The sequence below is a fragment of the Paramacrobiotus metropolitanus genome, unplaced genomic scaffold, assembly GCF_019649055.1.
Source record: "Paramacrobiotus metropolitanus isolate TYO unplaced genomic scaffold, Prichtersi_v1.0 Parri_scaffold0000119, whole genome shotgun sequence".
NCBI lineage: Eukaryota > Metazoa > Tardigrada > Eutardigrada > Parachela > Macrobiotidae > Paramacrobiotus > Paramacrobiotus metropolitanus.
Window position 1 is genome coordinate 192,016 of NW_026570339.1, and position 12,793 is coordinate 204,808.

Here is a 12,793-nt window from a genome sequence, read left to right on the forward strand (position 1 = left end):
CATCATTCCATGCAACCGAACTCTGAAATTAGTTTCAGGGTCACCTTGAGCTTTCAGCTCTACCGGCACCGGCGTCTGTGAACGGGACCCGGAGCGGATAATTATCAAATCAAAATGCATGTGACACAGTTTCCAAATATGCTGAATCGAATGGCGTTAGCAGTTTTTCGATTAAATTTTTGGTTTGATCTGACCAGATCGTACGGGGTTTTCCGTTGTAATATGGATCTTTTCCTTGATATGTATGTACAATTTAGAGCCTAGTGCATTGTGTTGTGTTATGGCTTCCGTTGCAGGAGCTCAATTACTTTACTCGTACTTGATAGGCTCGTCTACTCTAGCTGTAGTTGAGCCGGCGTTTGTCTCTGGCCAGCTTCTGAAGAAGCCGTAAAACCCTCCCGCTCGTTAATCTTTATTACCGGCAACGTTTCCATTTTTCACTAGCTGCGTAGTGCGTACTATACTGTACGTTAGCATTTCTGGCAAAGGGCACGACTGTTTAGAAAGCCGGCAGTGTTGTTTTGTTGTACTCGGCGAAGACCCGCCACTGCCATGATGCCACCACCGGCTCAGCTGATATACGAGTATTGATAGACAGCTGCATGATTATGTCGTAAAAGCTGAGAAAGTTAGGCCGGGTATATGTCGTACGTGAGCAATAGGCAACTCTAAGAAACTGGCGGCAGATTTGCCCAGATCGATTAATGATGAGATGGGGGGATCATTAAAATGTCGCCCTTCGCAAGTGCATCTGCTGTGTCATGGATATGTGTATAAAACTATATGGTTATTTGGATCAAGTGCGCTACGGTGTACCATACTCGTGTCAGTAATAAAATTACTGCACGCAGCGCTAGCAGTGCCGGTACGATGCCGGTAACGCCGTCTATATGTATGTACAGACGGCTATATGAGAGCACACGGTTATTTAATTTGTCGGCCAAGTGCAGTGCGGCCCGAACAGGAAGGATGATGTTTTTTGCTGCTTCTCATTGGCGGAACTGAAGACGATGCGGTATTATTGCATCAGCCGGGATTGGATTTATTGTTAATTGGGTTAGCATGCTGCGTCCGCGCTAAGGTTGGCGTGCCTGTCTGTATGGCTAGAAGTATAGCTCTTTTTTGCCTGTGTACGCATATGTCACGCTTCGCTGTACATATACAGGCATACGCAGTATGTAATCCAGGAAAGGAACCACGGGAGAATTGTGAAGGAGGATGAGACAATTCCTGTGTGAGTTTAATGCACTTCCGCCGGCGTTGAAGAGATCTATCTATACAGTTGCGCCGTTGAGCATATAAGGTGCGCTTGACTATTTACATATACCGGTCAACCAGGAATATGCCGGCGTTAGAATCTAGTCGCACCGGAAGTGGTGAATCTGCAACATTCTGCAAGCGTTTACTGCGATAATTGCCGAGTTGTTGACTGGCGATAATTATTGTTGAATAAGATTATCCTGCGTGGACAATGAGCGGCGTTAACGTGAACGGCAGCCGGTTGGGCGGCCGCGCCAGCCCGGACTTACCACCGGTTGCCGATAGTACGGAGGAGTGGACGTGGGCCAGTCTGGGCGGGACGGCGGTGAACGACAGCTGCGGACGCACGCAGGCCACGCCCTTCGTGTCCGCCAACGAGGCGGCCATCTGGCTGACGCGGCTCTCCTTCCCGGTGCTGCTGCTCGTCGGCACCCTCGGCAACTCCCTCGGCATCTGGCTGGTCCTCAAGGAGCGCCGCCACGGCCGCCGTCGCGGCAGTCGCCCGCTGGACCGCTCGCGCGCCCGCAAGATCTTCCTGCTGGCGCTCTTCGGCTCCGATCTCTGCTACCTGTGAGTCACAGTAGAATTATTAGTACAATTATCGAGAAAAGGTACTGCCGCCCGCCTTTGTGGTGTCGTCTTGCCGGGTAATTACGTGTTTTATTGCTGCACTCAGCCAAACGGTTAAACGCACTCTCACTTCCGGCCACGTGCGTGAATGTGACGAAGAACGTGGTTCGTAGTTAGGTTGTCGTGCCGGTGTTCATACCAAGATGGTACTCGTATTGCACTTTTAATTTGTTGCGGAAAAATCCATGCAGAATATTTCAAAACCAACTCAGATAGCGCTGATAGTAGTCCGGATTAATTATTTCCTCGATAGTACTCCTTCGAAAATCATTGATAATGACTATATATGCGGAGGTTTTTCAATTTTGTTTCTAGTTAAAATAATTATAATATAATCGTGACCGTGACAAATTCTCATTATTGCGCATTGTGATTTGTGAAATAAGGCGTATTAATTGTACGTGCTAAATGAGCGTGCTTGTGCGTCGCGTCTGATGCCTGATCCTGCCGGCATTGTTTGGCCGCGGAAATGTCGAGCAGCGATGCCGTACAAGGGATCCGTACGATGCCTGCCCGGGAATAAACAGAGTAATAATTACCTGGAGTAGATTATTATTAGCGGCGGAAGTTAAGTGCGTGAGACAGCCTAATTGCGTTAAAGCGGTTGTTGGCTCGGCGCTGCTCGCTGAGGGAGCGTTGTTGCTGTGGTTCCTTGTCTTCTCGGCATTTCCGGCGCTAATGCTGTATAATATATACGTGCATTGTGCAGCCGACGGCAGTTGTTCTCGGTGGCGCACGACCGTCCACCTGCACGTTATTCTTCCCGTTTAATTGCACTATACGGTATACGATTATGCGAGTATGTGCAGCCATTTTTACCGGTAAACAGAGCCACACCAGCGCCCAGCGGATGCCGACACAAAAATATTGGGCGTTCATTGTCATTTGTACATGTACTGCCGCAGTTCAGCTGGCCGGCTACTCCAACACAGAAATTAATACACAGTGACCGTACCCTGTTGTGGACAAAGCACCTATGCGTATAGATCAGCTGTCTTGTCTTATACTATAATATTATACGATCTTTGTTGTACCGCTTCCTCGTCAACAATTAGCGCGACGGCCTCTGGTTCCCTCCCGGGATTCCTTCCCGTACTCGTATGGTAAAGAGGCAGGATATCCGATAGATAGATAGATAGATAATCATGCCGGAAACGGCGTTTGACGCAGGCCGAGCACCGCCAGCTCTCCCGCTGCATCGCCATCGCCCCGGCCAGCTAATTTCATTGGCTCCTTAATCAATTTCTCCAACTACTGTATCCGCACAACAGTCGGATTTGCACTACATGTGCATGTGCTGCGGTTTTTTTCTTGCGTGAAAGATACTCTGTATTTGCACCTGGATACTTGCGTGAAGGCATACACAGATAAATATGCACAGAAGTAGTCGTAATAAGCAAAAGTAGTTTATATGCGCGTGCTGCGCAGTTAGTACTCTGTAATCGAGTTAGTCGCTGCATGGCCGCCACGCCGGGAATGATCGGGCCGCAGCGGCATCGTACTATTTTACTGTACAATACGATATTAAATTTTATTAGCCTCGCAACGGCCCGCATATATAAATATGTAAACCACGAAAACAAAAATACCTCGAATATTCGATAAAATCATCGAGTAATTGCTAATTATGGTATATAATTACAATTTTGTGGTACAGTAACTTGCCTGAGGGCTGAGTAAATAACAACTGCAGCTATAAGATGATAATTATGTTTTCTGTAATTCGGCCGCCTGTTTCCGCTGTTTGTTAAATTCGAAATGTAATGTTTTTCTTGTGACTGTTAGATTATTTTGTATTCGCTCATCAATAATAAACAGCTATAATAAATAAAAAAAATAAGATGATATAATTATATTATACTCGTGCAATATATTTTAACTTATCTATATTTTATGTACACATTATGCTGTTTAGGTAAGAAGCAATTTACACTCAGACTGGCGGTACAAAAGTCATAATTACACATAACTATAATATACATTTGTAATTGTAATAATATTATGTGTGTGTGGTTGTAGTTAGTGTACAATACAGATATATCTATTATAGATATTACAGTATTTCTTATGTACGGTATTATCTGTAAAGGAAATTAAGGAATGCAGTGCTGTGGCAACGCGGTTCTCTGACTGTATTGTATTTCAGACAATACACACACTGTACACACACACTGTATACAATACAGTGAAAGCCCCTTGAGTAGGGCTATGGCTGTGGTTAATTACTACAGAGACAAACAACAGTTTTATCAATTATTCTATGTACAGTATACAACACTGGTATATATAGTACTGCAAACAACCGGGTACAAAACTAAATATTAATGGAGTGAATTGTCGATTGTGCTGCTCAAGAAGCAGTGTCTTTTTCAGTACGAGTACGGTATTGCATGCTTTATTGATTACGGCATTGATTTTATAAGATTAATTACGTCTGTCAGTGACCGCGCACATATAAATATTGCTATTCTGCCGGTCTAGCGTATGTCGCTCAATAAAGTATTAACCGTATCAAAATATTATAATGCCTCGAGCAGGAAATTTGATTTGATGGTACGTACAGATACAGTACCGGGAAGAACGGGATCAATAAAGCAGTGAGGAATTATGAATAGCGGCCAGGACAAATTGCGTGCTGGATATATCAGGAATAATGTTATTTACTGTATTTCCAGGTGGAATCGGCTGATCTTCCTGCTGATCACGGACGCGTGGACGCCGGCGGAGAGCAGCCGGACCATCGGGGAGACCTGGCTGGCGCTGTACACGCACGGCCTCTTCGGCTTCGTCGACGCGCTCCTCAGCTTCTCCTCGCAGGGGTACTCGAAACTCATCTGTACTCAGAATTAAGACACCATAGACAAAGGTCACCGCACGCTTTTTCTTCTAGTCAATTCTATTATGTGCAGCTTATAAAAGAATTATGGGAAAAAGCGTGTTGTGACCTTTCTGCTGTTTTCGCTGTATATACAGCGAGCTAGGTATATATCCAGGAGCACGTTCCTCGGTACGAATAGAATAGAATTCCAAGGCAGCATGTATTCTGGGTACAGTGCGTGTCTGTTGAATAGGATTCTGGTGGCGTTCTGCGTGGACCGCTACTACGCGCTGACCTCCCCGCTGCGCCACAAGACGCAGCGCTCGCTGGGCCGCGCCGCCAGCTTCCTGGTGGTGGGCGTCATCTACGCCGGCAACGCCGGCTGCTCCACGATCATCCCCATCTTCTACTACTGGACGCTGACGCACCGGCCCATGTTCCCGGCGCCCGGCGACCCCCTGCCGGACGAGAGCAGCTTCCAGCCGTTGCCCGAGGTCTTTCTGCGCTGGCTCATCGTCGACGCCTGGGGCGAGGTGCGTGTCCGACTGAACAACAACCCTGGCGGTTCAGTTCAATTATAACCGGCATCTTTTCTCGACAGGTGATCATCCGCTTCGGCTCGGCGCTGGTGATCATCGTCTTGAACCGGCTCATCTTCCTCAAACTGCGGCAGTGCAGCGCCCGCATGAGCGGCGCCCAAGGGCGGCTGCCGGGCCTGTCCAACAGTCCCAGCCTGCTCAGCAGCGCCGGCGCCCCGCCCACCTACAACTGCGGCCCGCGCGTCGTCCCCGCCTTCCACCTGCAGCTGACCGTCACGGACCCCGCCGAGCGCGACGTCCACTACACGCTGAGCACCAGCTGCGCCTTCTCCAACGGCCACCCCGCCGCCGGCGCCCCGCGGACCCCCACCGGCGTTCACCTGCCGCGCTCCAGCAGCTACTTTGCCGCCAACGGCCCCGCCTCCACGCCCGTGGCCCCCGCGGCCCCCGGAGGCCCCTCCCGCGCCTCCTTCCGCACCTCCCGCTCGGCCAACCTTATCCTGTTGTGCAGCTCGGTGTTCTACCTAGTGACCAACAGTCTGGACCTGGCCTTGTCCCTCGTCTCGGTGTTGGGCATGTATCCGCTGTGCCTCACCGACAAGGCCACCGAGATCACCTACGCCTGTGACCCCTTCCGCGATCTCCTGCGGCATTCCTATTTCGCCTTCAGTTTCATGTTCTACGTGTGTCTGAAGCTGCGCCGGCGTCCGGACAGCGGCATTCGTCGGCGCTCGTCCTCCTACGTCACCAGCAACCCCCCGGCGGCGGCGGCGCCGGAAACGCTGCCGTTGTACAGCAAACGAACCGGCAACGGCGCGTCCCGGCAGAACAGTGCGCGCAGCACCGCGGCGCTGGATCCGCTGGAAGATCTGACCGCTCCGCTGAACTGAACTGTGCTTGGCCGTATCTGTTTCTGCGGCGATCGCAGCGCCGCCGGCAATAAGCTTGTGAAACTTGTTTTCTTAATTATTACCAGTCCGCTTTCGCTGCCAATTACGTCCATATGAAAATTAATGAAGGTTACTGCAAAGATTTTCTTATTATTTTACCAGTTACAAGTACAACCGGAAGTATATGGTCTATTTCATTGTCCTGTTAATTTGCAAATCATTATGGTGGATCCAGGATGCCGTATCAATTTCTGGCGCACATGTTACAGTACCACTACTTCGTATTGCAAGTTAAATTAATGCGCGTATACGCTCTGCTGTGATTGCTAATCGTAAATTCAAAATTAATAATGTACAGCGAAAGCAATACGATGTTTTTAACGGTTTTTAACGGCCCGGCAGTTATAATGACAGTCTGACTGTGTACGTACACCACATTATATGCATATAAAAATGGTAATAAGTATTACGATCAGATGTGTACTCGTATAAAAAGTTACATAATATTAAAAATGTACCACTTCGTAACATAGTCCATCAACTGCAGAATTAATGTAATTTGTTGAGGTCACTTTTGCTTCTGCAGATGTACCTGTGCAGTAGATACCTACTCGTACCTCATGTAATGTAAAACATTGCGCTGTTTTCGGTATCTGTACTCGATAATTATTGTACTTGTATTATTTTATTAATCATTAGTGAAGTCGACGCATGGAATACATCAATGTGGGATAATACAGCAGTGGCATCAGAGCCGCTCTATCGCTTTTTACACCATTATAACCAATCGCATGCGCACTGGAACAATGCAAGAAAAATACAGTTCCTCTACTTAATCCATCCGGTCCGGGTCGTGTACAGAGTTAAGGCAATCAACGTGACGGTCACATGAGGGCGTCGAGGCCCGCCGTCTTGGCAGTCCCACTGACGTTGTCCTCCTGCAGCACCTGTTGGTGCGCGTGGAAGTGGGCGTGGCCCGGGTGGGCGTGGGGCGGCGCGAAGCCGTTGTAGCCGGTGAAAGCTTTGCCCGCCGGCAAGGACATGAACTGACCACCGCCACCGCCGCCCGGGGCGGACGGCGCGCTGTAGGTGGGCTTGCAGCTGGCCACTTCCGGTGGCGGCGCGGAATGGTAGGGGAATGTCGACTGCGTGTACTGCTGCATCAGGGAGGCCGGCGAGGCCCCCATCCAGCCCGAGTGACTGCTGCGGGCGGGCGCCACGGGACCGTAGTGCATGGCCTGCACGGCGGCCGCCGCGGCCGAGTAGGCGTACAGGGAGCTGTACAGGGAGTCGTCGGGGGCGCTGGGGAGGGGCGGGAGGTCGGAGGGGCGCGGCCGGGCGGCGGCGGCGGTCCCGTACCCTGCAAAACGGAAAGGTCACCACCGCGAAGTTAAGAAAGACCGTCTCGGAGACTCACCGGCGTCGGCGCTTTGGCTGGCGGTGACGGCGTTGAGCTGCAGCGGCAGGCCGAGCGGGAGGGTGTTGCCGATCTTGTTGCGGAGGATGCGGCTGATGCTGCTGACGGAGGGCACCGTGTACTTGTCGCAGACCCCGTCGGCGATGAGCCGGTCGCGGATCTCCCAGGCGAAGATGCCGGGGTCGCGCTGCTTGAGGTCGCGGATGTGCTGCACGACCTTGGGCGTGGTGACGCGCGGCTTGGAGCCGCCGATGGCGCCGGGCATGATGCTGCCGGTCTCGTGGAAGCGCGCCAGGATCTTGCTGACGCAGCCGTGGCTGACGCGCAGCTGCCGCGAGATGTCGCACGGCCGCACGCCCAACTGCGCCATCTCGATGATACGCAGGCGCGTGCTGCTGGGCAGCGGGCGCCCGTTGACGAAGAGGCCGCCCAGCTGGTTGACCTCGCCGAAGTTGGACTGGTTGCAGTTGGCGTCTGCAGCGTCAGCGACACGTTAATTATATAGCGAATGCTATAAACTCTGGATGGCAGTTGAGTAATCAATGGTTAATGGATTGCGCGTAATTGCGCCTAATTACGCCATATATAGTATGTACTCGCCATATCTATCTGTACAGCAAGGAAAGCGCACACCTAGGGTAGCGTGGTCCTGCAGACCTGCACTGGCCTGAAAAGGCTGAAAACCAGTAATATACAGGTTGGCGCGTTTTCTTATGAAGTATAAATGCCATTATTTTATATTAGTACTGTATTTGTACATGTCTGTATACAGTAAGAGACGCGCTCATAATCAGCTGTGCACGAGTATATATATTAAGTATTATGCAATTGTGCCGCCAACAAGCGAATGGTGAGTGGAAACTAACTACGAAGGCCGCAAATACACATACAAGCAAAATAAATTGATTAATTGCGATTGGAAATTGAATACAACAATAATCATGACCCGCTGGAGACGCACTGAATGTATAACAGTTCAACTGCGATACATACAATACATGCAAAGCAATACGCTTTAATTTACAGACAGAGCGGGCCGATGGCGATGGGATGTAACTGCGCAGTGCGTACCGAGTCGTGAATAATAATAATAGTATTCGTAAATAATATTCTATACCAGTATTAATTATGCCAAAGGAAGTATACCCGGATAAATAATCCACACAGAATGATCGACTTGTTGCGCGCGGGCCGAAAGGCCGACACGGCACACCGGCAACCATGTTGTGTATAACAGTACTTCCGGTCAGCCATTCATCGGCATATTATACAAATGGTACGAGTAGAAAATTACGTGATTATTATAATCATATAATTATGTAGATTTACTCGTAGATATTAGGCTAGCAATGAAGATCTTCATGGGCTCTTCTTTTAATTTAGTTCGCTTGGATCGATTCGACAGCCGTTTCTTTCCTGAATGTACTACTAGGGTAGCTATTTTTATTTATTATGTTGTTTACCTTTACGCAGGCACAAGCACATAGAAGTATTCATATGCCTCAGCCATTAAACATGTATGTTTGTAGGCTTTGTGAATAATAATTATTAATCAGCGCGAGCAGTTGTTCAGTTGCTGGAATAAGCGTAGAAACTTGCCCAGTCGCGTTGAGCGTTCGTGCACGTCTCCTCATCCGACTGCTCAGTTTCGGGCTTCTTCTCAACACAGTGCGCAATTCGCCGGAAAATTAAGAGCGACTGCCAGCATATACAGATACACAGTTTCGTTCCGTATGCATACATGGTTTATGTAGCTGGCCAAAAATCGCTAAAACAGAGCAGAGACACATGTTTCGCAGCTATCCCGATTTATGTTGGCCTGACTTACAGTAATTTTTAGCCATTGTGTCCCCACTAATACTGTCAACCTACTGTATGTGCGGTATCTCCTCATTTTTTGTACAAGCGAAAATCACCGCGGCCGGCTACATTCGCATACTACCGCATATACGTCTGTATGCATTAGTCTGCAGTCGGTATCATGTGCCTACTGGTTAACGGTTATTACTGCACTTATTATAACTGACAATCAGGTACATTGTTCATTTGATACGCTGCACGGTTTTCCCGGCAGCGATCCGGTTCCCATTTATCCCATCTCTTAGGATAACTCAGTGCTTTAATTACTGGTTAATTAATTGACTGCTATCGGCTATCGACAAGGAAACCGGTACACATGCAGTCGCATTGGCGCATTGGCGTTATGGCTTTCGGCCTTTCGCACCGTTAATCATTGCGAAGATGCCGATTACAGCACAATTCACCAATTATTAAAATCCATTACTTATCTGCGCTGCACTCTAGCGAAGGAGATGTGCAATTTCAAAGCAAGAACAGTGATTAACTAATTACTTAATCGATTATTGGCGCGTAGAGTGAAAACGACGATGGCCGTTGTCTTTACGACGCAACTGGTGTACTGTACTTGTACTGGCGCTACACTCAAATCGGCCGCATTCAGCGACATAAATGCAATGCGCGGGCGATCAAAGGCGCATTAGGAAATCAGCAACTAAGTATTTATCCTTCTCAGGCTGGCAACTGCTGCTTCTGCCAGCAGTGTTTACTCAGATCGGAACAGGTACTGTGAAAACGATGGGCATCAAAACGCTGGCGCACATGTTGTGCTGCACACGGCGCATCGTGTTATGCGGACGTAGCATAAGATATTCGGTAAATCGGTTGCACATGAACAGGGACATGCGCGCAGAGATACTTGATTAGCATAATTGCACAGCTAGTTGGGCAAATAGCGTTGGGCTGTGACAAGGCAACCATCTTCGCTCTACGCTTCGCTGCCTGCAACACAGTCCGAACACACCGCTACCGCACGTTAACGTCCTTCCGCTTCCTCAACCAATGTTAATGCAGTGTCGTTCCACTGATAACCATAACACCACCGCAAATCCCTCGCAATTAATTTCGGCTTCCGCAGAAACCAAAGGTCACCACCGTCGGCGCACGCCGCTGCTGCGCCGCGAGTTGATGGTAAATTTAGACCGGCCAAGAATAGCCTCGACACAAAAACACATCGGGCGAATTAGCCAGCGATTTGTTTCACCCGCACAACTAACTCACAGACGCGCCAACGTTTGAACGCGGCGATCAAAAAGCGTTATAACGTTAACGACGCCCGCATGCGTCACTTGTCACTAGGCTAATGTGCAAGCAGTTATGCGCAATTAGTACATCTATGATTTCGCCGTCGTAGACGCTAATTGCAACCACATTTCAAATTAGTGTATAATTCTTCCGTGCGCTTTATTTTATGCAATATATCGGCACGCTGATCATGCCGTGAAATAATTATGCTTAACATAACGAAGCAACAAGTTATCCTTATATGCGTCGATTTCTACAATGCTTTACTTACCCATTTACAATCCAGTAATAAGCGGTAAATCAAGGACACAGGTGAATGAAAATAAATGATTACAGAAACCGTCAATAAACTAATTGTCGCTCCATGTAAAAGGGCACAATTAGGCCGCTGAGTGCGACAAAGTAGCCATCCTGTTGGACATGATCGATGCGTTAATTAGCCGCGGGCCGGTACAGACAATTGCAACTGCGGATGACGGGAATGAATGGGCTCCATTGGACAGCGTTAATGTTAATGTTAACGTTGGAATGCTCAAGCAGCCGTCTTCCGAGATAAAACAGCGAGCCGACTGTGCGCGGCTTGAGAATGGATAATTTTTCGAGTGTTGCCGCTGCTGCTGCACTTTACCGGGGCCTCTGCAGTCTGTCGTGGCCCTCGATTAATTATTTGTCTAGTAATATGCAGATACAAGAGTAATCGAAACGGCGGCACCGATTGCGGAGCAGTGTAGAAACAAACGGCTGCTGCTTTACTTGACTTTCTTAACTGCACAACGCGGCTGTCCATCCACTTTCCGCATTAGTCAAGACGCTACTCCATTCCGTTAACAGTCAACAGTTAGCACACTCTGAGCAAGCAGCCCACGCCCATCGCCGTGTAACATCCATCTCCATTGGCCGGCGTCAGCTGTCAGCCAGCGTATGCTGTGTGACACTGGGCCACCGCGCAGACAGACGCACAGCGGATATGCTGTAGAAGGGCGCAGACAGAGGCAGCGCGCTGTGAATGGAAGCGCTCTGTCTGCGCTGTGTAATGCGGTGATGACCGCCATATAGCGCAGGTACGAGTGTGGTCCAGCCGGGAGATTAGCGATTTGGCAGGTAATCGGCTTAGAATCTGTTTTGTTTACTCTGGCCATCGCTTGACTAACTTAAAAGCCAACAACAATGCGACCGGCTGCCACTGCTACACATCTTTGACTAGTATTCCTCCGTTGAATAACACGGTAATGCATACACGCTGCAGAATGTACCTGAAAGTGAAAGTATGTATGGGAATTGATGCGCATCAGCGCGTTAAGCACATATTTTTCCATAACTTGGCCAGCGTCGATCTCTATAACACGCAACAACTAGCGGCGTCCGAATCCGATCCGAGCTGCGGCAATGTGATCGCGGGTTTTTTGTAGCGCGCGCGTCTGTACAGTGTTTTGCGGAGATTAGTGCTGCGCGATAGCCAGCCAACGAGGCGTGTCTGTATGTAATGTTAATGAGCGGCTTTACGCATGTTCCAACTGCTCTTGCGTATCCATCCACGCAATACTTACAGTTAATATCATCCCGCTAAACGCTAATTCGCCGTTGCGCCATTTATTTTGTTTTCCGCGCCGGCCAATTAGTTGCCAATTACAGAATGTACAGAGACACTTCCCCCTAACGGCGCCGTTAGGAGCGGAAGTGTGACACGACAGCGCAGTGTAGAATGAAATGTTGCCGGTTTGATGAATGGCAGCGGCGTTATTTAAGCAGCGATCTGATTTTCTTATATTATATAAAATGGTTAAAGCGACAGTGAGAGCCCGATGCCCATCGGCCGGCTCAAAGAGGCCGCGCTGCAGGAAAAATGCGGGGCATGCGAAGAGCAGGATGGGAAGCGGATCATTAGCCGCATCATCTGATACGGAAAACGGGCCAAGATTTTAATTGTGTCGCACAATTTAAACTCAAACCAACAAGATACCATCGTATGAGCGTACATAGTACATACCAGCGCCGGCTGAATAAGCGATACAGGCAGACCAGCGCTGTTGCCGGCCGGTCAGCAGTCACACTGAAGCAACAGCACTTAATGCGGCGGCCGAGCCAACTGAGCCCGGATCGGGTTGCCTGCTCATTAGAATCCGATACATTTCGAGCA

General features: G+C 49.2%; 2 protein-coding genes across 3 annotated transcripts; one reads left to right on the forward strand and one right to left on the reverse strand.

Annotated features, from left to right (window-relative positions):
- The first annotated feature begins 843 nt into the window (after positions 1-843).
- On the forward strand, positions 844-6,501 carry LOC129598288 (uncharacterized). Of its 2 annotated transcripts, XM_055496111.1 has the most exons (5): positions 844-1,081; positions 1,166-1,830; positions 4,566-4,709; positions 4,962-5,241; positions 5,310-6,501. In XM_055496111.1, exons 2-5 carry the CDS (start codon positions 1,472-1,474, stop codon positions 6,135-6,137), a joined length of 1,611 nt encoding a protein of 536 aa, XP_055352086.1. In that variant the 5' UTR covers positions 844-1,081; positions 1,166-1,471; the 3' UTR covers positions 6,138-6,501. The 2 variants fall into 2 exon arrangements, with proteins under 2 accessions (XP_055352086.1, XP_055352085.1); XM_055496110.1 differs by having other exon boundaries at positions 844-1,830.
- A 355-nt stretch (positions 6,502-6,856) lies between these two features.
- Positions 6,857-11,434, reverse strand: LOC129598289 (paired box protein Pax-1-like). The gene is made up of 3 exons (XM_055496112.1): positions 10,928-11,434; positions 7,555-8,028; positions 6,857-7,497 (listed from the first exon to the last, which is right to left on the reverse strand). The coding sequence occupies exons 1-3, from the start codon at positions 10,929-10,931 to the stop codon at positions 7,022-7,024; spliced, it is 954 nt and encodes a 317-aa protein (XP_055352087.1). The 5' UTR covers positions 10,932-11,434; the 3' UTR covers positions 6,857-7,021.
- Between the last annotated feature and the right edge of the window lie 1,359 nt (positions 11,435-12,793).

Excerpts from the sequence above, each read along its gene's own strand:
- LOC129598288 (XM_055496110.1), top strand. The coding sequence starts at position 1,472 with ATGAGCGGCGTTAACGTGAACGGCAGCCGGTTGGGCGGCCGCGCCAGC. Across the intron at positions 1,831-4,565 it reads GGCTCCGATCTCTGCTACCT|GTGGAATCGGCTGATCTTCC; the intron begins GTGAGTCACAGT and ends CTGTATTTCCAG. Across the intron at positions 4,710-4,961 it reads CTCAGCTTCTCCTCGCAGGG|GATTCTGGTGGCGTTCTGCG; the intron begins GTACTCGAAACT and ends TCTGTTGAATAG.
- LOC129598289 (XM_055496112.1), bottom strand. Across the intron at positions 7,498-7,554 it reads CAGCCAAAGCGCCGACGCCG|GGTACGGGACCGCCGCCGCC; the intron begins GTGAGTCTCCGA and ends TCCGTTTTGCAG.